This window comes from Lingula anatina, chromosome 1 (assembly GCF_051362555.1).
Source record: "Lingula anatina isolate TDL-2025a chromosome 1, LinAna3.0, whole genome shotgun sequence".
NCBI classification, from domain to species: domain Eukaryota; kingdom Metazoa; phylum Brachiopoda; class Lingulata; order Lingulida; family Lingulidae; genus Lingula; species Lingula anatina.
The window spans coordinates 37,639,769-37,666,030 of NC_141767.1; the positions used below are offsets into that span (position 1 = coordinate 37,639,769).

The 26,262-nt window shown below is 37.1% G+C and overlaps 1 protein-coding gene across 7 annotated transcripts; it reads left to right on the forward strand.

Annotated features, from left to right (window-relative positions):
* The first annotated feature begins 1,675 nt into the window (after positions 1-1,675).
* LOC106164693 (uncharacterized) lies at positions 1,676-26,252 on the forward strand. Of its 7 annotated transcripts, none has more exons than XM_013542685.2 (6): positions 4,676-4,779; positions 13,492-13,621; positions 14,529-14,613; positions 24,402-24,521; positions 25,158-25,293; positions 25,631-26,252. In XM_013542685.2, the coding sequence occupies exons 3-6, from the start codon at positions 14,531-14,533 to the stop codon at positions 25,673-25,675; spliced, it is 384 nt and encodes a 127-aa protein (XP_013398139.1). In that variant the 5' UTR covers positions 4,676-4,779; positions 13,492-13,621; positions 14,529-14,530; the 3' UTR covers positions 25,676-26,252. The 7 variants fall into 7 exon arrangements, with proteins under 7 accessions (XP_013398131.2, XP_013398137.1, XP_013398139.1 ...); XM_013542681.2 differs by having other exon boundaries at positions 4,690-4,905; XM_013542677.3 differs by lacking the exons at positions 4,676-4,779; positions 13,492-13,621 and adding an exon at positions 1,676-2,340.
* The last annotated feature ends 10 nt before the right edge of the window (positions 26,253-26,262 follow it).

Below are 26,262 nucleotides of genomic sequence, written 5' to 3' on the forward strand. Positions count from 1 at the left end.
TGGTTATCAGTACCTGTATTAACACCTTTGTTGGATAGATGAATGATTTTCTACATGTGGATTTGTTCTGGAGATTTGAATTTTCTGTGTTTACCAACGCCTTTTCCACGTGTCCCTCGCTGAACCCCCAAACTTCAGTTATAACAGTAGGTGAGCTTTTGATGTAAAATAGAAATCTCAATTAAAAACAGAACCTGGTATCTGAAATACTGGTATGTACATGGATTAACATAAAAGAGCGTGATCAAATTATAGCAACCAGATTCCGTTCGTCAGCTCAAGTCCTTATGGTGGAAAAAGTGTCGCTGGTCAAAAACATGAAAACTAAGTGCACATGCGGGGAGCGTACCAACTGTGGTACATGTTCTGTACGACTGTCCGCTGACGGGATAATTGAGAGGATAATTTTCTAACTTGGGGTTCAGATCAGCCACAGCTCTTTGGGCAAACAAATGCACAAACGTTATATGCAAATACGTTTATTTGTCCAATTTAATTTTGACTGCTTCACTTGCTGATGTTGTGGAAATGAAAACATGTTTTGTTTGTTTTTATGTGCTTCTGCACACAATTCATTATAAGTGAAATATCTACCTATCTATATATCTATTTATCTTTCTGTATAGTTGCATTTTTTTTATTCCGGTTCTTGTCGAAAATTCATATCTCCACTCTCCACTCCTGTGGGATCCAACGAACCTCAAACTGAATATAAGTAGAATAACGCGAATAGAAGACGAATTTACACTTTACAATAGTCCACCTTAACTGCACGTTCAATTCTTGTACCAGTATCTAGACATACAGGTATGTCCACTTTTCCACTATGGCTCAGATATTTGAGAGGGAGTATGGAGGCATTAATAGACCCAAGCTTCTCAACAGGAGAGTTTAGAAATTCAATTTGAGCAACATTTGTCGACCTCGGACTAGAAAACCCTTGAGAGTTTTTTGTTTTTTGAAAAGCCATTTCCCCCAACACCAGGGGGAATATTTCGCCTCTCTCCCAATAACCCAATAGAGTATTGGTGTGTTATCTTTACGTTATATCATACTAATATATTCCTCCTCTCAAAAATCCTGTACTGGGGCAGATAACAGTAGACCAACTCGACAGGACATAGTTTAACATTTCTGTACCTTTTTCATTTAAATCAACAGCCGCCACAGAAGTTACAGTGGGTTATAGTAGTATCTTGGCCCTAAGGGACCTTTGCACAGAACAACTGTTCCCAATAGGATGTGACTGGGGGTTATCGGTGTATCCTAGGGCCCGCCTAACAACATATCCAACTGAAGACCATCGCCGACAAATGTCAAAGGACGTGAATTGACACAGAATTCAGTTTAAATCAAATCAAAATTGGACACACAAAAATTCGCTGTTGGTGGTCCAGTGAATTAGCCCCGCCCAGGTTGGACCCAGGCTGTTTTTCTTTTCTCTTATTAAAACTTGAAAACATACATCTACATACTTCTCTGCATAGGAACATACGATTTCATAAAACCTCGTAATGAAAACTTCATAAATGGTCCCAGCGGATTGGTTCAAAAACGCATGGGGTCCATTGGACCCCACACTCACAGGATAGGTCAAGGACATAATGAAGAAACATATTTTTGTACCAAAATAGATTCTAAAGAGCTTCCTTCTCCTCAACGATTTCAGGGACGCCCTCAACTTCACAGGCAGTATGGTTAATGGTAAATGAAACGTATTCAAAACGATTCACACGTGTCTCCGTAAACCGGGCAATAGGAAGACACGTACTTGTGAAGATAAAGCTGGACAGGATGCTTGATAGCCGCCATATCACAGTAATGGCTCCAATGAACAAATCGTCCGAAAACATGCAATTGTTGCATTTCCGGGTCGTTTGAGTGAAACTCTTGCTTCATTTCAAGTGCGTGATGATAACACCGCTTCTCAGTTTTCTTTAAACAAAGACCGCACGAAACCAAGGTTTTCTGGACGATACAAGTGTATTTAAACGCGACGGAATATAAAGAGGAAGACCTATTTCACAAAACCCTAAGATTCGTTGTAATCACCAAATACGATCCAATCGCGTAAGCTTCCGCGCAAGCGTTAATTAAATCGATGGAGTGATATATATTGTAATAGTTTGTTGAAAGAAGGCGAGAAACAAGTGAGCTAACGCGCATGTTAGACTATCGGTGTTCAGTAGCGCTAACGCATTCGCTCCGGAGTAATACAAGGGACCAGTGCTACAGAATAACTCTGCAGAAACTCGAGAGCGTCACTTGCCTTTCGGACTGTATCAACATCGATGCTGCTTGCGTTTGGAAAATACGGTTTATACTTCATACCAAGTAAAGGTAAGTTTTGTGCTTTACCAACGATCAGGATTTTTTGACTTTTTGTCACGTTAAGATATATAATTATTTTGAGTTCTGTATGACAAAGCTCCTGTGTGAGACTTTCGACTTTCTACATGTATGTGACAAAAATTCGTTTTTCAATGTTTTGATAATCTAGCTTTTTAAAATTGGACCAGTTTTAAGCTTTGGCGCAGTTCTTGTGCGTTGGAATGCATCTAAGACGTATCGACTTTGTAAAAGCGCCCTTATTAATAACAACGAGAGGTGATCTTTCATCCGAATACGCAAACTAATAAGTAACATTTTCATTTTTTAATTTGTATGGCCCACGAATGACCTCCTCAAATTAAATGATCCACCGTGCATTTCAGAAATACACATACTGCATGTAACATTTATGAGGTGTTGTTTGTTTAAAACAGATCTAGTAAAACTTTTGGAAGGGAAAAATAGTAAAAAAAATCCTAGAATATAACGCACAGCATTTGCGCACTATTAAGCAATCTTCAAACCTAACTCATCCTCAGACATTTTAAAGGTGTAATGCTGCGTCCTGTTTTTAATTACTTGTAATCCTTGATCTAGCCACCCTGTAAAAGAGATTAGGATGCAGCTGCCAAATGCAATCCGCTTCTCCTTCCCGGATAATTGGACTTGAACTTTGTACATATTTTGAGAAAAAAAGGGTTGCGAAAAGTGTTCATTATTGAAGCCAAAAATATCTGTTTGAACTTTAAAGAATGATACAGTGCTGTTTGTATCACCTTATACCAAAACACACGTTGGCGTATTGACTGTTTAACATGAGTTTCGTTTGAAGCCCATTTCACTTTCTAATAGTAAGGGACAGACACTCAGTTTATAGACAAACACTCATAATAATGGTATCTTTTTAGTCATATAGATGAGTTTTCATTTTCAGTCCCGTTAAATGGAACCAAAGGTGGTAATAAAGGCATCTCCATATGATAGCATTGTGCATATGTCTTGTTTGACCCTCAATGCAAGGTATTTCTCATCCGTTAGGTACTTTTTTGTTATCCACCGTTTGGCGTATGGAGACCAGCAATTTATAATGGCCGTAAGTGGTCAGATGGAAATGACCGGGTCACTTGAATGTATGTTAATCATCTCTGTGAAGTCTGGTAATTGATTGATATCAACAAACTAAGTGGATCTTTCAGAATGCTTAATTGCTCGACATGCTCTTTTGTTGACCAATCGTTTTAGTATATTTCCTGGCACAAGTGTTTAGAAGGAAGTGGAGAGGGTGTCTTGTCAACACATTTTCGGATTTGAAAACTGTAGAAATTGCAGATGACTTTGTTTAAATCCAATTTTTTTGAATATTTAGTGTGTTTTTTTTAATCGTAAAGACGTCCATGGCCTGTCGTTTTAGATTGCATTACCTTCAAAGGGAAATGGGGGCTTTCACCAATTCATCTTCTTCAATGGCCAATAATTTTGAATCAATTTTTCAAGCGAAATTTCCTTTTTGCTTAGACTAATTCAATAAAACAATAAAGCACTGTATATCATATCGGCCCACAATTTGGATATAACTCAATTTCACTCTGTTCAGACATGTACGTGTAAGTGGCATTTATAATGTAGCGTGTCCTTCTTGGCAAATTGCATTACTCAATAGAATTTTACACGACAGATTTTAACATTTAAAAGCTGTTTGATCATTTTTCGATGTGTAGATTTTACACCCGCATGGGATGTCTTTTAAGACTATATATATATTTCTGATTGTACGTACATAATCAATTCACACACTTCTTGCTCAAGTTTTGTACTGAAACCATAACACAGAAAATTCATATGAATACACACATTTGGTTTTGCACAATCTCAGCCAGCGACCTAAAGCAACCTTGCACTTAAAGAAACTAGGAAGCTTCCGATCAAACATGGGAGCCACGCACGGTAAATATAGCAAGTGTGGTTAGATTAAAGCCCCATGTTAAGTAGAGAATGGATGCTTTCTTTGACAAGAATGGCTTTGTAGTTTCAAGGGAAAGCGAGATCACTTCATTGCGCAGAGATGGATCTTGATTGTCATTCCCGTTCTCATGGGAACATGAAAGTATGCTTTATCCAACACTAAAATCAAAGTTACACAAGGACAGGAGATAGTTTAATCTAGTAAAAGTTTTCAAGCCTTCAGTCGATTTCAAAGTGACAATGACATAAGGCGGGGGAGTGTTTTCTTTTTTTCTAAGGTCACACTTTCCTGTTTTCGTGCAGATCTACCGGGGCTGTTGATACATTGAAGTAATGATTAAGGTGACCACTTGTTACATGTCCTCATTGGTCAAGTATTACTCAAGTCAGTGGAGTGCGTTGCACCGTGTGCATCTTTTCTTTGTCCTTCTTTCCTCATACTATAAGCAAGTAACCCAAGTCACACCGGTGCTTGATAGTAAGAAGGTAAGCTTGATGGGAATGGATATAACTGAAAGTCTCGGGATCAGTCCAGATTTTGCGGGATTTTGGGGAGAATGAGAGCAGAAATAATGGTAGACTAGCGAGTGTGGTGGAGCAACGAAGAAAAAGGTGACAGAATTTATCCATTGTTTGTATTCTCTTAAGCTCTGTAGAATAGTGTAGTCTTTTGCTATTACGTCATTCCAGGGCAGAGGATTTCACCCGGCAGAGGTTGCATGAAGGTTAACCGCGCATCACGCAGATTTTCGCACCTTTTGTATTCTTGCACAGTATGATGTCACGCATCCGGAGTGATTTTCATTTCGATGTTTTTTTATGTATATGGAGCTACCGAGACCGTTGTAGGCCTACGTTTTTTCAACTAGTATGTACATGTAAAGCCGTTTTTTTTAGTCAATCAATCAAAATACTAGTTACTGCCAAAATCCAACGCTAAATGCTCTTGAAATGACCATAAAAGTCCCTGTTACGTCGGGTTTGCGACCGATTGGAGAATTAATACTAGTTTAAACACCTAAAATCTATTTAGGTTTACGAACAATTTATTTTGTCTTTAGTGCCTACTGCCTGCGCGCTTTGTGTTCCCGAAACGATAGTCTAATTGGAAACGCCGTGCCTGTTGGAATTGACATGTAACACCCGCAAGACTAATTTAACTTTGAAAAGTTAAAGGTTAAATCCACATATAGATACCATATAACATTAGGGACCGCAAATGGAAATGATTTTACTTTTGGAAATTCAACTTAAGATAAATGGTATATTTGAATGCGGTATTTATATAGTTTTATAAACTGGACAACACGCAGCGAACTCCATCCCATATTAAAAACATCAATCAATTATTTGAACGCTGAGGAATGAAATCACATGGGTCCTATAGAGTCACATAGCAATATAATTACTTGGAGGAAATTCGAAAAGCAAGTACATAAAACACAATACAAAATAATGTATATATTGTCAAATCAACATCCATCCCTAGACTTTGATACCTGTTGCAAAAACCAGAGACAAATGATAAAAATTGTAGGCGTGTTTTTATTGCCTTTTATATAGTGATTTTATGCTTGGTTTTTTTCAGATAATTAATCTGAGTATAATATAATGGTCTCTGTGTTAATTGCGCTTTCTTTGTGGAAGTCTTAAGAATAATATCATGATATCCAAATCCAAGTTGCATTAGCATTCAATCACTTTTCTTTGAGGCTAATCCTGAAATTCCGTACAATGCGTGGGGGTTACATTTCAGAGGCAATTAGCTGGTTAGATTGCACCTACAAGTTTCTTTGTACTGCATTCCGAGACTAATCAACGCTGTTTTGTACCGTTTCTAATTGCATAACTGAGTTCTAACAAATCACGATTAATTTAGACCGCCATGTCTTCCTGAAATACCGACATCAAGCATTTTCATCTTAGGGGACTTTATCGGTTTTTAGGTCTGAATTGCGAAAGACAAGTACCTTACAAGTAAAAAGATATTTAGACATTAAAGATATGGCCTTAAAATATTTTCTGACTCGCATAGTATATCTTTAATTACACAAAGCGGAAGTAGGATTGCTAAATGTTGTTTCAAATGTATAATTGAATGAAGTGACTTCAGTGTTCTAGTACTAAAGGCACCATGTGTATTCCCCATGAGCCCGAAGAGTGCCGATCATCAATCTGAGATTTGATGTTTGTCAATATTGAAATCAGAATTTCAATACAAGGATACTCTTGAAGTTCTTGGCGTACATTATGCTATTATTGGACGTGTAATAAAACAATCAAATAGAAATGCAATAACGATTTTGATAATGGGATTACAGTCTACAAATGGAATATATATTCGAATGTAATGAAGATTCTTCTAAATAAATGATCATATCAAAAGGAACCCACATGCAGCCATCTCGTAATTCGATATGGTGTGGGAAATGCATCAAACATAGATGCTATGTATAAATTGTTTTTGTGGTTCACCTTACTAATGCAGATAACCGATATGCGTTTGATGAAAGCATGGGACCGTGAAACAACTATAAATAGGGCCTACTAACTTTATCAACTCAGTGATATCGTTTACTACATAAAAGTGCTGGCTAATTTTATTAAGGCTCTTTAAGAACTGAGTTGAGATAACCATAATTATTCAAAATCTTCGTTCTAGGAAAAGTGCTCATAGGACATTAAGTTGAGGGTTGTAGACACAACTAAGGACATCAGTCGATTTTTATACATATTTTACCTATTTTCGTATTGTCTAACCACTCGAAGAAAAAAGTCTCTGTCACAAAAGAAGCATTACTTGCACAAATTGATGTTTAGTATCTCTCGCGAGTGCTGACAGGTTTTGTCAAAAGATACGCATATATACTTGCCTATACGGCCAAAAAATTATATATACACATATTTATGTATATATAACATCCGCAAGACTTGTGAAAGCGCAATTAGCATCTAGGCATCAACATAAGTTTTGCAAATAAAATAAAAGTACTCTTTTGATATGTGTTTCAGTTAAATATAGACAAACTGCACATATGCATTTTTTCCTTTGCGGTTTCTAAACTCAAGACCGATATTTTCAATGTAGTTTTTGATATGCATGAAGCCCGGTATACAGCTTATACATTTGGTATAGCAGCCTTTATGTTAATCTCTCTGTTCATGTTAGAATTTTGCTTTTTAGGTCTGTTCGTCTTTTCCTGCTTTTTCTGATTAACCTACGCTGAAACGAAACGAGGGTTGAAATGGATTTTCTCGGTACTTACGTTCTCAATAATGTAGGCCAGGGTATATCAAATCCGAGTTAATGATATCCTCTTAATGTGATTCTTTGAAATATTGAAGAGTATTTGTGATGAGTGGTGAGAACTGTGGGAGATTTTCCTAACCTGATATGACATCAATTAAAAAACATACACGCATATAGTGTATATTTCCAATGCAAAATGGTATTTTCTTTAAACGTTTTCCATTGCTTTTTATAGTGTTTTAACTTTTGATTTTAAATATGAATTAAACGTAACCAGGAAGTGTTTTGTCGGGCTTAGGGGGCACCACCTACCGTGCTAAGATACTTTTTAATAGGCTGAATTAACGCCGCAGACAAGCGCTGACAGTTTGTGAAAGGATATACGGGAATTGAGAGGATCTGTAGGTAAGCTTTTCGGCTGCCTTTTAAATCCGAAAGTGAAAGCTAAGTAAGGTATACTGGACTTGAACGGTCGTTCATTATTTCGATTGCCTATTTGTTCTCTGGCTTCTCAATATCAACTGTTTTATGGTCTTTTTGGTATATTTAAAAATTAGTCAATACCTGGCGGAGCAGGACCATTATAACAAAATCAGCCTGATTAATATAAAAAAATCTGCAAATAACTTTTCGTCATGATTATTAACGAGGAACACAGCTAAATTATAAACTCAACAGGTTGTAATTGTACAATATGTTTGCAATTCTACCGATTTTTACGATTGAATCAAAAGACAGTTACCACAAAATACCGACTCGAATGTGTCCTATTGTGCTCACCCAAGTCAAGAAAAAACCTACCATATTGATCGCACTTTGAACTGTTAATTCTCCCAGCACGTACACCCATAGCAACTCAAAAGTACAATTGTTCAATATTTGTGTGTGTATATAAAATATTTACGTGTAAAACACAGCCAGGGTAAGATTCAAGGCGCTGGAACCTAACGCTAAAATGAACGAGCAGATAGTACTAAAATAACATCTTACAGGTTCACAATGCCAAGAAGGCAGTGCAGCGTGAAAGTTGCAAATAAGTGCAACGGACATAAACTCGTATACCTATTCGATCTACGTCCCAAATCGAAATTCCAACACTTTCGTCCCAAATTGAAATTCCAACAGTGTTCATCATGACCAAAGCATTTCTCTCGGGATGGTTATTTATCGAAACAAACCATTCGAAATTGTAATGAGTTTCACCATCGGTATTCATGTCCCAGTTGTCGCTTTCACAGGTTGCTGGATAGCTATCCTCAATTACGGGCTGTTAGGATAAAGTAACAATAGGGTATTGATATAACTTTTGAAAATCGAATGTGTGCGCATGCATATTCCCAGCGAGAAAGTACAATAAACAAGAAGCAGTATTGTACAGCCCCAACGCCAACGCACCACAAGTCTTGTCGCTTAACTGAATTAAGGTTGAAACGGTAACCTTATTCTTGAACTTGATATTTGTTTTCTCTCTGTTGTGCAAAAGAAGTATATATTTGCGGAAAATTCTTGGATTTTCTTTCGATTTGCGTGATATGTGTTTGCAGAAAAAAGGAATCAAGTCCCCTTTCCGTGATCTAACCACCGTATATCATTAACGTCCGAATACTTGGAGATATTTCCTGATTTACCGATTGGATATTATCTCTAGATTATATTTCGAGACTCAAAGGAACAACAGAGCTTATAAAGATGGATCAACGGCCAAGTATGGTGGAGAATTGGCATCCAGGTAGATATGTTTCTTTTAGATTTATTGGGAACAATGTGCTTTTGTTCTTATTTCTTTGGCTCTATTGTAAAGATCATTGTTAGTCTGGTTTAAGAATTCATTGTTGATATCATTAAGAAATCATTGTTGGGGTGTATCAGTAGTGATCTATTGCATCATTTGTCTAGGTCTCGTCCCATGAATAAATAGCAAAATCGTTACATCTTGGTGATGAACAGAATGTCTTTATATCTACTTTAAGTTAGCAGCATCGCACAGGATCGAGGGCTAGTAAAAGGTAGTTGAAAACTAGTATGCCGTGATGAAACATTGGGTTACTAAAACAGTCACTTCATGGCCGTTCCGACGTTATGCAATCTCAGGATTTGACTGTTATTTTTTAAATTAGTTCAGAGTAAATCATTGTATCAAGTGTAACAGGTCTTTATATACTGTATATTTATTACATATTATTTCTTCGCTTTCAATAGATATTGTGTTTAGTTTAGTTTATATGGGTGGTGCACTTGTAGTTTGTCTTAAGTTCAATTACCATTTCAATGCATCTGGATTTCTGTGAATTAAACAAAATTGAAGTCAGAGTTCATCTGTTTTCAACCAATGTTCTATAAAATAAACTCTAAAGAACCAAACGAAATGTAAGCATGTTGACGTAATTCAGACAAACCTATTGAATGTGTTTAACTGTACATATTACAGAAACAGCCAAAAATAAGCTAGACATGAGTTATTGCAAATAAAGGCTGTAAGATAAAGGATATAGGACGATGCCGGTGTGACAGAAATGGTAGTCCTAAGAATGGACGCCCGGGGTTCAATATGATTAGTACAAGTTAGGGTTAGTCTGAGTATTGGGTTAGTATATGGGACGAATGTCACCTGTGCAAAGTAATAGGGAGTGGACTACGATTCCTAGCGGACTACCATTCCTGTCACACCGGAAACCGACGTGTAACAGGTGAATTATCATATAGATTGTAACTTGTCTGCTAAATTAGAAATGCAATTCAAACTGTTTTGAGTATTTTTTGTCATTTTCAATGCTGTCACAATGCTATCAACATCATGTATTTTTTTTTATTATACCACAGTATGAAATTCAACACAAAACTCAGGATAACATTTTTCTTTAGTTGACGGTTTGCGTGCATCACCTGTATTACCCATCTCTGAAACAGTTTACCACTGGGGAAAGCTTAAGTCTCTTTGATTGGCGTACCATAGGCACCGTGCTAGGATCAGGGGGGTTATCAGATTATATCCGTGCCATCATCAGCACGGTATCGGAAGATTACCAAACGTCATTTATGTGTTGCGATAAGTGCATGGGGAGGTTAGTGTTAATTAAAGAAGGCGATGGTTTTATTATGATAGTGCACTGTTTGTGTAATAGCGCTTCAGAAAGGAAACCTGTACCCCAGTGCCGGCGGTATTACTGGAAGGCCTGCCGGAATAAGTTTGAGGTAACACTGCAGCTGCGAATCAGGAAGACCAACCCGCCAGTATGTGTGGCATTGTGTGCTCTGGTAGGTGATGAGTGAGACACAAAAAAGTACAGTCACACCTTTTAGATCAACATTTCCTGATAAAATGTAAACTGCCACTTTGGAAAACAGTCAAATGTCATAAATCCGGGCTGGGCTTTAAATCAAAATGTGGTCTAATCCAATTAAATCTGAAATTGATTCTATACAGTGTTTTACAAACTCCGTACGTGACACTAGCCACTATTGAAAAAATACGGTATTAATATCTGAACAACACTTTATGGTGCTACCATCGCCATTGTTTTATTCTGTTTTGACAACCTAAATACAGGTGCCCAATGCCAGGCAACAGGGATATCAGTTTAACGGTTGTATGAGATATCAAGTATGTCAAAAGCCACTTATTAAATGGGGTTGAAATCCAGTGAAAACGTTATCGTGAAATCTTTAAAATTGTGAGAGGATTCCTAAAGATATCAATATAAATTAATGTATTTGTTCTAGTACAGAATCAAGTATTTTAAACTCGTTTTTTTTCTGTTAGCGCTTTATGCTTGCTGTGTATGACGGTGATATCAATGACATATATCTATATCCTTTTTTGAAAGCTTATTTACAGACATCCGATGTTCCAGGATTACAACCTACAAGTACATTAATTTAACCAATGGCTGAATAAGATAGTACATTAGTATATTTTTTAGTTATTTTGTTTTGAATTTGTTTACATGTCTTTTAATATCCCTTTATTCTTACTCACTATTGGTTTTATTCAACTATGATGCAATGATTGTAATTATCCAGCCTTCGGGTTGCAAGTTTGGTAATAATAATAATAATAATAATAATAATAATAATAATAATAATAATGTCTTGTGTATGCTTATCACAATTTAAATCACAGAAAGTCGAAATCGAGTGAAAAAGTCATCCAATCACAAAAAATACAAAACATGTTTGAGGATTCCCAAAAGATATCTAGATTTCACTCTACTAAAAAGTGTTTTATGCTTCTAGAAATAATGATCTCATGCACGCATGTAAATGTCTAAATTAAGAGGTCATTGTTCTCTTGTTAACACCTTGAACGTCCTGCTCGTGTAATCACTTTTAAAAGAAATGAATCTGCACGAAACTTTTGGGACATGTGTAATGTGCCACGTGTTGTTTGATAAGCTCTTTTCTGTGTAAATCTAAGACGTAAATACAAGCCTGTATTCTAAGGAATGAACTGTTGCCCTTCTAACTAAACGGGTTACGCCAAGAATGTATGTATAAATGTATTTATGTGTGTGTGAAGTCACTGCTGCGATAAAAAGATGGCAAATACAGAATACTTCTATTCTACGCCAGTGTTTTTTCTCTTGTTTAACGCCAAGGAGCCAAACTTCAAAGCAACAGATAATGCGCGTCTCTGATTATATTACATAAAATGGATGGAGTTACAGAAACGAACAGAAGTGAATAGAAGTAGCTCTTAAAAAAAGACGCGCTGCTATAAATACAGAATTTCCAGAGAAGAGTTTGCATCAGTAATTCTAGCCACTCAATTCGGACTTCCGCCGAGCTAGTAAGTGTCTCTTACGGCATGTCTCCCACAAAGTCTCCAGAGAGCGAAATGCAATAACATTCAACAACCATAACAACACCTTTCAGCACAAAACGCCGAACAAACTTTTTCGCCGTGCAACTGTCCTCGCCATTCATCATGTTCGTTTGTAATTTGTTGAGCGTGCAAGAAAGTCCTTTGAGAGTTTCCCGGAGGAAACACTTAAATCGAAACCAGCTGCTCTGTTTGATTAGGCTGACAGGGGTATTCTTACGGATGAGTGATTAATAACGGAAGCCGGTGTCAGAGGTGTACTGCCCGGAGTCACGCAAACTAACGTCTGCCTGGTTAAGTAATTGAAGACAGGTATTTATTGTATTCATTAAGGTTATTGTAAGCGATAGGCTATTTCACTTTTAGGTTTCCCATTAATCATTTTACATGGAGCAGGTAGATATGTGAATTCTTTGGATTTTGAATTGTCAAATGAAAGCTGTGCGGAGCGAAGTGTGTACATACTAGCCATATGTCACGGCTTTTGCCCACCCTGCACTTTCTGATGTATGGATTTAGGGATGTTTTTCATTTTAAAAAAAAAAAAAAAAAAAAAAAAAAACATTTCTAGTTTACCAAGAAGTGATAATGATGACTTCAGTTTTCTATATCTGGCCTTCTTACACACTTACACGGCTTTCTGATTTTGTCGTACATTGTACGTTGACTTTATTGCTGGTTCCTTCCCTTATAGAAGTGAACTGTCGATGAGATATATTCGATTCTGAGTTTTTTACCCGAAGTCAACATTTGAAGAGTGTTTGATAATAAAATTCTAATTGTTTTTGAGATGTGCGATGGGTCAAAAAACCCGAAAGTTTCCCTATGAGTTTTGCGTGTTTGCGACTTCTCCTGTTGATGTGTCATCGTTCTTAGAGGATTGTATTTCGGGATTACTGCATTGTTAAGACTTGTCTTAATTATTTTTTAAAGCCAGATGAATCATATAATATATTGTCTTTGTGGATATTGTGTCCCGCCTATTCGTATTCTCCTTTTGGTGATTGCTTGATCAAATTTAATGTATCTGAGCTGTCCCATGGGGGTGATTTATAGATCCCTTGTTTATCTAAAATATATAGGCACTTTAAGTTATTGTTGGACTTAATGCCGATGCCTCTTTTTATAGTGACATCTCCATCCTGCGAGTGGGCAAGCGTTAAATATAAGAACAGCGAAAAAATAAACAGCTATTCTGAGTGTGAATGATCAAGCAGTAAAAATTGACCGTAAACTTACATCTCAGAGGAAGCGAACAGGTAATCTGTGCCGGCGAAAAGTACGAAATGAAGTATATTTTCCAGTCTAGTAATTTCAAGGTGGATGTTTATGCCTTTTTTGGCATTGGTTCAAAATGTCTGATTGATGATTGTTTTATACCAATTGATGTGCCATAGACAGTTTGTATACACCCCGTAAGACTTAATGTCCTTAGAATAATGGCTTTATTGAATTTGATATATTTATTGACAAATGCGAAGCCCTTGATGAGTGAAGGGCAACGTCATCGAACCCTACATAGGTTGCTTTGAAATTACAGAAGTTTGTAAGACGAGAACAAGCAATTAAAACAGTTCTGGCATTCACATATGGAGTCAGTGCGCCTCGTATTTGTATCCAATCAACAAAAGATTGGTCACCGCTTTTCGGAGGTTTCACAATGCTTCGTAATTGCATCCAGGCCTTACGGCACACAAAGGATTCAGTTGTTGTTGACATTTATGTCTGTCTGCGGTTCTGCTCTTAGCACAGTTCAGAACGGACGGCAACAAACACTTCGGCGTTATCTATGCTTCTGACAAGATGTCGTATATATATTCTCTGTTGGAATATCTGAAGAGTACTGAAAACTGTGTGTAACATTTTGTTTTTGGTGATATTTCTTTGGCAACAAACCTTGCCTTTCCGCCTTTGCCGAGTTTTAAGCGTCTCTGGAATTAGATCTTCCAAACAAGTCTGTTGGCTTTTCAAAATCTGACGTATATCAAAGCATGGCGATGCCTTATTTCGTAAAGCAGAAACGTTTAGGATGGCTTCTTGGTGTTTTTCTTTGTTTAATGATCATTTGCAGGGATAATTGCTAGACTACCGATATTCATTATTGGCATTGTTAAAAGAAATATTCCATTTATTGTAATGCCTTGCACTGTATGTTCTACATTCCAGGTATGCATCGGATAGCGAACCTCATCTTAACGACATTATTCCTGGTTTTATTATTGAGTAAAGGCACCGGCAGCGTGGATTGCAGGTAAGTTAATCACGATATTCCTTATTAATGAGAGAGAGAGAGAGAGAGAGAGAGAGAGAGAGAGAGAGAGAGAGAAAATGGGGGGGGGGCAATCATCGCGCTATAGAAGATATTCCACCTGCATCATATAATTTTCGGTAAAACATGGATGTATCTCAGCAACCAATTAAAATATTTGTTTTGGTAGTAGGTATGTATGTTTCTGAATGTATTATTTCACAATTTTTGGGCACTTTCACACAGCTGAAAGTATTGGTCAAATTACTGCTTAATTGGGAACAAATACGCCTAACAATTCATTTCTGTCAACGTGTTTCATGTGTTATTGCCATAGAAGTTTACACAGTAGCTTGTTTCATTTCTTTTCAATCTTTTCAAGATATCTTTAGATATACTTTTGCTATGATAAATAACTTTTCACCACCAAGCAAGTCTGTTTGTTTGCACCAGGAAATTTCCCATAAGACCAATAGTTTTTATATCATTTCGAACGTTATTAATGATGTATGATATGTGTGCTTAATGTAATAAGAAGAGATGAAGAGATATGCAGGGAAGAGCTATTTGATTCTAACGCTACTGCTTTAACACAATACCTTGAACCTTACTTTGCCAAAAACTTCAAAGAGAACCATTTGCAGAACTGAATAAGTCAAAATAAATAGAGCTTATTCAACCAATTTGTATATCAGTGTCGAAGTGTCTATCCAAAGGTTAATTTCAGCTTTTTAATATCTAAAAGTTCTTTGAGTTTTGACGCGAAGTAATACAATTAAAGTTAATGCCGCTTTTGTATTTATCGATAAAGAATTAGCCTACGCATAGAAATACTATTAATGACAGCATATAGGGAATTAATGAAGTTGACTTTCAGAAAAAGACATCCATGATTAATCCCTTAATTTTGATCAATGTGACTAGACGGTTTGGTTCAATAATCATATGTTAGATTCATTTCTATTGGACGTTTTTTCTTTTGGTTATGGATATTGGTTTTGAAGTATTGTTAAAGGCGAATGTTCAGCGGACATTTGAGAAATATAGGACATTATGTTTTTTTTTTTTGTTGTTAAATTTTGAAGTTAAGCGTTTAGGTATAACTCATTATTTAACCTGTTAGGCATTTAAGTATAACTCGCTATTAATGTGTTTTGTATTATTTTAAGCGACTCGTTTTAGTTTAACATGTAAATGCACGCGTGAGTTAACCTTTAAATGGACACGAATCTTCGCGTGCCTTTGCGCGTGGGTGCTTGTCAACGCCGACAGGTAAACTGCTGACTATCGCGCCACCACTTTCTTCAGAACACACGACAAGCAGACCTTTCGTAAAGGGCAGAATCGATCCCCAATCCCGATAAGTACATTTCATGGCTGTGTTCTAATCTACATGCCTAATAGTTAAGCTCATGTATATAGTGTATAGTTAATGGTTGGATACTTTTGCAATGCAGAAATGAACGAGTAACATGCATGTACATTTAAAGAAACGGCTGGACCTATACACGCAATGCCAGAGTCCCATAAGTTAACGGACGATGGAGCTAAATGGTTAGAACAAGATGTAAGCCCGTAAAGCTGTCAGCTTCTCTGTTAGACAAGCATTAAAATACTTTATGGATTCTGAGGGCCCTCTCCCGGAAAAATCAGAGCAGGTCACCCACACCATTTGTTTTATGGCATTAGGTCACGCGAATTTATACCCCCGGTAATAGCTCTGCTTTTGGTTTCGCTTACTTCTTGTCTTCAAACAAGCCATAAAAGGGTTGACATTTACTTATCCCCGGTACCGGAGGAATGGAGACATTTCATAATCCGTGCTCACTAAAAGCGTGCATAAGAAATTGAACCGGTATATTTGTTCTCAGCTACAAATATTTTCCCTCACCCCAGGTGCTAAAATTAAATCGACCCAGGCTTCTAGAGTTTTTGGATGTTTCTAGGGTGATGATTATAATGGAGTGATTCTGTGCTGAGAAGTTATATTTTTGATCCTGATGCGCTAAAAGAGAGCGACATGCTTAATCCATAGTTCATTGAAAAGCAAGAAAATATGTACGTGCATTTGCCGACACGTATATACAGTATATATGCTTATGGATTTAGCTGAAGATGGGTATAACCATGCTTTAATTAGAATAATGATATACTTTCTGTAACAAACTGTTTTTTGTATGGTACTGATTTTAAGATCCAAAGGAAATCACATTCTCGTTAAGCATTTCGCGGCGCACAATTGACGGGAAAACGATAAACTAGTTACGAGTAAGTTATTGCTTAGGTTTCTAAAGACCCAGTGTTTTCTCTGGAGCCACCGTGATTCTAGACACTATCCTATAAATTTGAATCCCATCTAAAACCATTAAAAGTACATTATAGTGACATCTGAGCAGAACAAAAAACGTTTCGTGTTAATCCCCCTGCGTTTATTCCACAGTTTAGTCGCATCGGGTGCTAATGTTGCAAGTTTATTCAATACGTTGCCTCCAATGAGGGGAGCTTTTCTCAATCTACAGACGCATCGGCGGTACCTGATATAGCTAGGGGATCGCAAACTGACAGGAGACGCGCATACATGTAAAATCACTTGGGTGCCATTATCTACGGTTTCATTTTATACCAGATACTGTACTTCTTGTATTGGAATACACCCCACATTGGTAGTCAGCACGCGGCGTAGGGGTTCGGTAGTTAAATTATGACACAACCACGCGTGTTGGCCAAAGATAACGCAATTGTCAAGGAATAAATGTGACAGATTACTTGAAGACAATTTGACTGTCGTCAGCTTAGCAGTAGTTCACCGCGATGGAGCATGTCTGTTGTGGAATGTGTCTGCACCGGATAAACAGCTAGTGTTATGCGAATTTAGTGAATGCAGTGTATTATGAGGTCTTTACTAATAATATCAGTTGATTAATTCAATAATATTATGCTTAAAGAAATAATACTGACAGCCACCATGTTGTAGCAGCATTGATTTTAATTACACTATGCATTATGTATGTTATATGCCTGGATATTCAATACATGCTTCTAAAACTATAATTGAGTCATTTAGCGGAAAATATTTTAATATAACACCACTTTCACCCCAACTGGACATTTGGAATCAGAGGACCAGCTTTCTTTCTTTTCGCGTATGTTTTTTTTTTCAAATTTATTCTTGACGACAATGACTTTGTTTTACAATCGATATAACAACCCTATGTCTTCGCGTTTCTTTAATTAGCACACCCGGGGTGACTGTTTTGATAAGGTTTCGCATCCTTATGTATCGGATTTTATTACCTGGAGCTTTTGTACATTCAGTCCGTGACCCAAATGAAAATTTCACGAGGGCACATAACATAAACAAGTCTTTTAATAAACAGGTCTTACAAAACCAACCAAAACAACAATCATGTCGATTTCCGATAAGCAAGCGTGCTTTAAGATTATTAAACATTGGCATTCGCGAAAAAACTGGAGGAAGCCTTACAAGCTAACTAGAACCGTTCTTCAATTTACCACCGTGTCTTTAAAGGAAATGAATAAGCGGCGTCCATTAGCAATGCATTGCTACGTTTGCATAATCTTCTCTGTAGGTTATTGATAGGGTGTGGGCATTTCCATTTTTATTGATATTATACAATTGAAATACAAGAAACTATGCTTATGAACATTATCTGAGACAAGCCATTTACATATTCTTAAAACATGCACCATATAAAGTGCTGTTATCTTGGAGTGAATTATTATCAATATTCAGCCGCACTCTGAGAAATCTTCTGTTTTTCACCAATAAATAAAGATTATGTGCAAATAGCAGGTGGCAAAATGGTTCACGCAAAGGGCGTATTTTAATATGCATTTATTGCCACGGAAAACGATATAACCCATTTCACGCAGGAGCATACGTGCACATGTATATCTGAAATAATGCGAATACATGTGTGAACGAGGTTGAAAACACCCGTTACTTGTCATCTGACTAAAATTAATAGTTTGGCATACACTGTCTGCCTTGCCTCATTAACCTTGTTTTGAAACATGCACGTTAGAATTATCACGGTTCCTTTATTAACACAACGCAATCCGATGAGCTTTTTAACGCACAGACAAGTAAATCCTGTTTGAGCGAAGCAGACGATCACGTAAAAGCTCTCTGGTCCAATGGTAAATTGTGATATATCATTAATTTGGCAAACGCTCTATCATTAACCCACAAAATATTTTATTTTTAATTTTTTTTTCGAATATCAAAGCGTCGGTAACATGCTAACTAACATCCAAGAGACCATCGGTGCTCTGCCTTTAGTGATTTGACACAAGGACTGAAGAGATGTATAGCTCTGGCTTTTTGAAGACACGTAACAATTTTTTCGTTTTATAAACGCATTCGTCATCAACATCCCTTTGATTTAAAGTTTGTTTTTTATATGTGATATCTATTTGAAATTATTCCCAATACTGATTCTGAAATACGTTGAGGCGATACCGAAAAGAAAATTAAGTTAGATATCAATATTGATAACCTAGTTGGCATCCAGTAGACACGTAGGGTGGAATTAATTAAATGATCAAAGAGAGTTTAGATTATGATTAATTGCGCGGGTGATGTGTATATCTTTTGGTTATTGATGATGTTTGTGATCTTAGCATATGTAACTGAACAGAACTAAATGTGATCATATCTAAGCACATCAAATAGATAAATGAGTTTCCTTTTATTCTAGATAAAGAGAAATAGCTGTCATCTATCCAACGCCTTTTCTGCACAGCATTTTTAATTGGTCATTAATTGTCTTTCGTGAAGGGCGTTACTACCAGCTTTTACCAGTTTGTTTGTGCCTTCAATAAATACAAAGGCACACAATGAAAACAATGCGTTTTTTGTCTTCCCCCCCCCCCCCCCCCACACACCCACACGAGTAAATTCCTGGTAATCACGCAAAAGACAAGAAAACAAGTAAATGCATGATCGGTACGGAGAAATAGGGTATAAGTACTATTTAATTTGTATGAACAATCGGTAATAAGTGATAAACGTTTGAAAACTCCAACTTGTCGTCGTCAATATTACAATACACAAGTCCTTTGCAAACAATAAATTGAAACCCCATTTATTTTACTTGTTGAGAGTTTATTTTCTAGACGATCTAAAGCTTCATACCATGAATAAACAATACTTTTTTTAAAACAATACTTGTACTTCCAAATTCTCAATAAATGCCCATTACATTTGCTATTTCGTTTATGGCCGGTTTGTTAGACCCCCCCGTCGCGTAAAGGTCTTGAGCCAATACTTCTGCTGTAGTACGTCTTTATATGCACGCCGTGGCGCTCAATAAATCGTAGTACAAAAGTGCAATGCTTGAACTAATCAGCATTTTGATATCTCAACCTCTTAATCTCTTTCTTAGTGACCGTGATTAATCGGCCGTCTGGTTTCCTTGTAAAATACTCTCAGAACATTTTTCAAAATGACAATACGATCCTTCGCCTCTGCCAGGGAATTTACTTCCTAATATTCGAAAATACTGTGCCAGTGCCCCTTTGCGCGTTAAGTGAAAATTGGCAGCGATTACCTTGCTTTGCTTTATTACAGTTAAGGAAGGCCAGGAAGAGCGATCCCTTAGATTGTGCCATCAGGGTTGCGGACACAAATTATTTTCTTGTTGAAGTCACACGCATTTGGTTAGAATATTTGTATGGCCTTACTCTTTAAACTTGGATGAAATCAGGACGCAAAAAATGAATTTAGGTGCTAGTAGAGACCTTAAGCCTCAAAAGTTTACTCATGTAAGGTGAAACTTATTTGTATATATCATCGTGGAAAAATAAGGTATGACAAAAATTCACCCAAACACCAGGGCCAAGTTTCATAAAGACCGTATAGCACTAACCGCCGATTAAATCAAGCGTTTAAATTAAAAGACGTTTAACCAGATTTCATAAATACCGTTAAGCTCTTACTAACGCTTGAATCTCCTCAACGGCTGGTTAAATTTATACGCTCCAAAGAAGGTAGTTTAAATTTCTTAAACAGTGGATAAAAATGGCAAACCAACTGCGGTTTGCCAGAAATCCCAATAGGTATATGCCATTTAAGGCACGTAAACGGGGGAATGTTCGTAGAGATTATTTCAATTTTGAAGATGGGACTGATCAAGAACTGATTGAGCGATTTAGATTGAGCAGAAATTCCATCATGTACCAAGAAAATTTATCAAAGATAAACAGCAAGTTCCAGAGACGGAGAGGAATTATTCTCTGAGTATCAGAGAGCAAATATTGCTGGCACTACGATTTTTTTGCCCTTTTTTGTTTCTGCGACATGTTTCGACAATGTGACAATGGATAAAGTTAGCAGACAACAAAAACAAACAATGGATTATGGGTCTTTTATTTTGTTTATAGAAACCCCTTGCATTCTGGGTAATTTCATTCCCAAATACGGTCTAGTTACGTTGTTCATATATAGCAACTAAACGCTGGATGAAATATTTAAACGTCGGTTAACTAAGCGGCTGTTTAAACACTATTTATGAAACACAATTTTAACCCTCATTTAGTTAACGGGTGTTTAGAGAATTTCTCCACTGGTTAGGCTTATACACTGGTTAGTGCTTAAGTCCTTTATGAAACTGGGCCCAGCTGGCTAAATTTTATGCACATTTAGCGTCATTATTGAGCGAGAGGCAGTACAATTGTTGTGATAAGCAATTGGCTCTTCCACCTTAACATGAGGGGATTATGAAATGAGCTACCGTTCAATATATCTCACAGTTATGAGGTTCAGTAATTCTACTCAATATGTTTCCCAAATCACCGTAAAAAATCTGAAGCTCTGACAAGCGCTAGTAACAGAGAAGCTATCTGATTTCACTGGGTTTGATGTATGGAAGGGTTCCGAACCAACAGGAACAATCAAGCCCGATCAATTGAGATGCCGTTCAAATAATTGTAGGCCCATAATGTAACTGATGGAATCATAAATCAATTCAAACAAACGTGTGGTTGGGGAGCCCAAAGCGAGTAGTTTGCTTAGACGTGTTATGTAAGAAAATTCAGCCCTATAATTTGGTCTTAGCAAATCCATCGACTCTACGTACCTTATTTAAGTAAAATCCAGTATTCTGATAAGTGTAAAGTTTGTTGAATACCGCGGTAGTTTTTCGTACATGTACACCTTTTTTACCTTTATGCACGAGTAAAACATTTGTTATCATTTAGTTTCTGTAACTTCTTCCTCCAGTTTGACTAACAAACGTGAGCTGCCGTTCCCCAATTGTTCTCAAATTTCAACCCTATTAACATATCTTTAGTGAAACAAACTTCACCAAAATACCCTAGCAGATAAATGCACAGCAGTCAAATATACTGTCAGCGTTGTTTCCTATTGAGCAGACGTTATTAAGTCTCACTCCGATACATTTGACATTTGAAATAACCTTACACCTTCATTTAGAACAAAGATTAAATAAATAAGATTGGTCAGTTTGCATTGTTAGTTACGCGTATATTTTTCTACGTGTTTACCGCGGAGTATGCACAGGGCTGTGAGTTAGATATATGATATTTTGCCTATGTTTTTAACATCAAGAATGAAGTTTCACTACTTTCAGTGTTACCACATGTATATACTCTCATGGCAAATGTTGATGGGTATATCAGTAAGACACGTAAATGCTGTCAGACTATCACTGAATGCTAAAGGGAAAGTCATTAGAGTCGTTAATGTACACTCTTGATTATTAGTGTAGTGATTTTGCAAACTGTTAATTGGATGGCTTTGATTTTGACAAACAACTGAAGAAAGAAGTGGTCGAGGACGCAGGTACAATACGTCTGTGAGTGGTTTACGATAAACATATTTCAGTTGAATGAACAATGAGGCTGTAGAATAAAATATATATAAAGTTATGTATATCGCAATATTTGGACGCAATCTTTAATTACATCCCACCCAGTGACGGGTCTTTACATGGATTGACCCAACCCTGGTGGGCACTCGCTAAGTGAAATCAGCTAAACTACTTGACACGCAATAAACCAATACCAAACTTAATTTGATAAGGTCTCCGATTTCGGATTTTCAGCAAATAAATCTTATTTTGTCCTGCTTAAATGTTCGATTGATGCCCCCGAATGCAAGACACATAAGAGGCACGGTAAAGACCTTTCACATTTACCAGCATTTACTCACTGATATTGATGACTTTAGCACAGTGACCTTTTGAGGACTTAAGGGGATAGTTATCCTCTTAATGTAGAGACTAAATCAAACCACTATTAGTTACCCCTTGTCAGTCAACTTTGCAAGTTCACTTCAGTGTGATTCTGATAGCAATACTTTTAAGCCCATGAAGTGTGTGTGTGTGTGTGTGTGTGTGTGTGTGTGTGTGTGTGTGTGTGTGTAGAGAGAGAGTTTACGGATGTTTGTGGGACGCACGCATCCGTGTTTGTGCGGATTTAAATGAATAACAGATATTTCCTTTTTTTCTCAAAATAAAATTTGCCTACACTGATAAATCACTGCGATGCAGTCTGGTATTAACAGCAGCGTATTGCTGTACAACAATGTTACAGAGAAAATGGTATTGAGTAACACAATGATTTATATCTTTACGATTGTTGTAGTATTATGCACCTACATAGCTTGGTTTATTATATATTATACGCAATATGCATAGAGCATGGATGACTTTGAAATTGAACGAAAGAACGGATACACAAAACTATCATCATTCACATGATTTTAGTGTAATAGTTTCGTATGCCTATCATCTGTGCACCTTTATGGCGTCTATGATTTAACAGCCAACGCTGTAGATAACGTTAACATTTATCACAAAAATACCAAAATATACACAGTGGACGCTGAAGCAGTCCCACAGCGTTTTAAAGCAAAACTACCCAATTATTGATGTGATCAACAAGCGTTGAGATTGTCTATCAGGAAAATAACGATAAGTAGTTTTGAAAAGCAAATAAATCAGTCCTGAGTTTTTTTAAGTGTCCATTAAACAAATGCTGTTTAGATATGACAGTTGACAAAATGATTAACGTGTTATGTTGCTGTCTGCGTCTGTCACTTCCGTGCGTCAAATTTTAAAGGTTAATATTTGTGACATGGTAACACGTATAATCCTCTGAAACCGGCAATACGTAATATATATTCATGAGATTTCGACCTGGCTGTGCTGTTTCACTCGCTGTTTAATAATTGTGTGTGCGGGCCAGTAAACTAACTTGCCGCGCCGTCTCATAGCCTACCACCTATGAAAAAGTTTTTGGTCTTAAAGGCACCTTAAAGCCGTGCTGGAAGTCTTCGTTTTAATGCATGGCCCCAAATGGTTGACTGGGCCCCGTCTTCTCTGTGTCATTTAACGGTATTGTGGTTGAAGGACGAGATTGTGTTGTGAAAACGCAATCGGTTCATTCGCGTTGCAGAAACTGGTAGCGCATCTGAGCAAACGCAACGCGATACTGCTCAACTAAAGCAATTGATGACAGCGGCTTTAATGTTGCCTTCTCTAGACACCTTTCTATCAGCGTACATTTTTTTCTTTTTAATGCCTGCCCCTATTTTGTCTAAGATGACAAAACATACTTTTCTTTACAATCGTTAAAGGCATATCGGTTTATAGCATTACGCATTACTGCAATATTATATAAATTGTGTTTCGCGATGGCTTCATATACGTTACATGATGCATGAACTAATAGATTACAAATCCCATCACTTGGTAACTAAAAGCAAGATTAAAACATTGAGATATTTTCCCCCTTTCTACTTTCAGAAAAATCATCTTCCATCCGTCATGCCGAGGAATCTACGCTAAAAGGGACTACAGCATCTCAGACAACTCACATTTAGAAAACACATTAGGATCATATGCAAACCTTTATAGGCAATTAGGGTGAGTGTACGCGCACGTGTACGTGTTCGTACGTGCGCATGTGAGCGAAAGGTCATATTGCAGCGCTCGTCTGTGCGAGGTATCTTAGCTTCCCTTAACAAAGCTAAACGTTTGCGGCAAGACATTTGCATGAGTTCAAGAAAATTTTGCTGCTTATTTGCTGCAAATTTGCAACAAGCATAAACGTTTGCAGTAAGTTTGCAAGAAAATATTCATATTCTTGCAAATTTGGAGCAAATTTGCGAGGGAGTATGCGGCAGGTCTGATATTTTGCTAATAGGGGTGAGATTAGGTAACGCCTTCACACGGTAATATGTAATATGCGTTGGCGAGTCTGCTTCTTCACGGCGTATTGATCGACATTAACACCCATTCAAGTAATTCATTACAACGTTCATGCAGTATGCAATTAACAAGGGGAACAGACCTTAAGGTTTTTTTTGAGTGTGTGTGTGTGTGTGTGTTTCCTATGTTAGGTTTCCGGTGGTAAATGCATTCTGCCTTCCATAATTTCATAATAAAAGTATTTTTCTCGAGATGAAAAGAACAAAAATAATGTGTTCCCTGCTGTATGCTGTTGAAACGATGTTCTCTTTTATTTGATTCAAGTGGTGACCTCGTTTCATTTTATTTCAGGAGAAGGTTACCTGTTTGGAAAACGGGGGATGAGGAAGAGGAAGGGGAGAGGGGAATGGAAATGGAACTGGAAACAGACCCTGCAGACGACATGATGGACAACAGGCCACATGCCAAGGACAGGCGGCAAGTAGATGTAAGCGCCCTCTTGTGGGTTAACATCGTTGGCGATATTAATCCGCTTTATATCAGTTTCCAGACCCCATTCGTTTCCTTTAACATTGTATCCTGCAATAACATACATGGAACTGTAGCTTTTACTTGATGCATTGATTACCATGTTTAACTGCATATTTGTACATGATGTAACATAGTGTCATTATCTCAAATATTTCTTATTTTGTATCTGTGGCGGGGGTATACCTTATCAACATATGGTGGGGTATCAGTTTTTACTTAAAATCATGAACCCAAAATAAAATCCCTTTGAGGTCTTGGATTTAAAAGCACCAATTTTTTTTCATATTTTCCAGGTATACTATCTTCCCATATACAAGGTCATCATGCGCCGTCGATAATAACTCCGACGCCTGTACTGGGGTTAACGTCGGGTCTTATTACACGGAGGCTTGCATTTTTACGTATATCCCAGCTCAATATTTAGCCTTTGTTTTCGAGCCACCTTCAAAGACAAGATATAAACGCGTTGGCGCTGATGGGATGCATTGCTAATAAAGCATGAGACATTTTACCTGCTGTATGATACCTTGACGTACAGTTAATGGTGATTGTATTCAACGCCTAACAAACGGCGAAAGAATGAGCCAGAAATGGTTTTTTTGCAATATACGCATTTCACACAGTGAAAAAGCATACATGTATAGATTGCTTAATACATGCACTATTAATCAAATCGAGATTTGGATTGTCAGTTGACATTATTTTGACTTGGAATTAAACATTTTACAAAATATAGGCTGAGTGGTAAATCTCACCAAGTGTTTGTTTTAATAAACCTCCAAAACAGCTTTATAATTCATTGGAATTTCATCTTGTACAGTCGCATAGTATTGCCTCTGTCTGTTGTTTTGACTTTTGTCAGCTTTCCTAGCATCCCTGCGGCGCTCAATCAAATAAAAAGTAATTCCAAAATGATATTTAGTGT

What these genes read in the sequence shown, in the direction of transcription:
- LOC106164693 (XM_013542677.3), top strand. Translation starts at nt 2,292, where the DNA reads ATGCTGCTTGCGTTTGGAAAATACGGTTTATACTTCATACCAAGTAAA. An exon ending in ATACTTCATACCAAGTAAAG is followed by an intron (nt 2,341 to 14,528) that starts GTAAGTTTTGTG and finishes TCTACATTCCAG; the next exon opens with GTATGCATCGGATAGCGAAC. An exon ending in AACCTTTATAGGCAATTAGG is followed by an intron (nt 24,522 to 25,157) that starts GTGAGTGTACGC and finishes ATTTTATTTCAG; the next exon opens with GAGAAGGTTACCTGTTTGGA.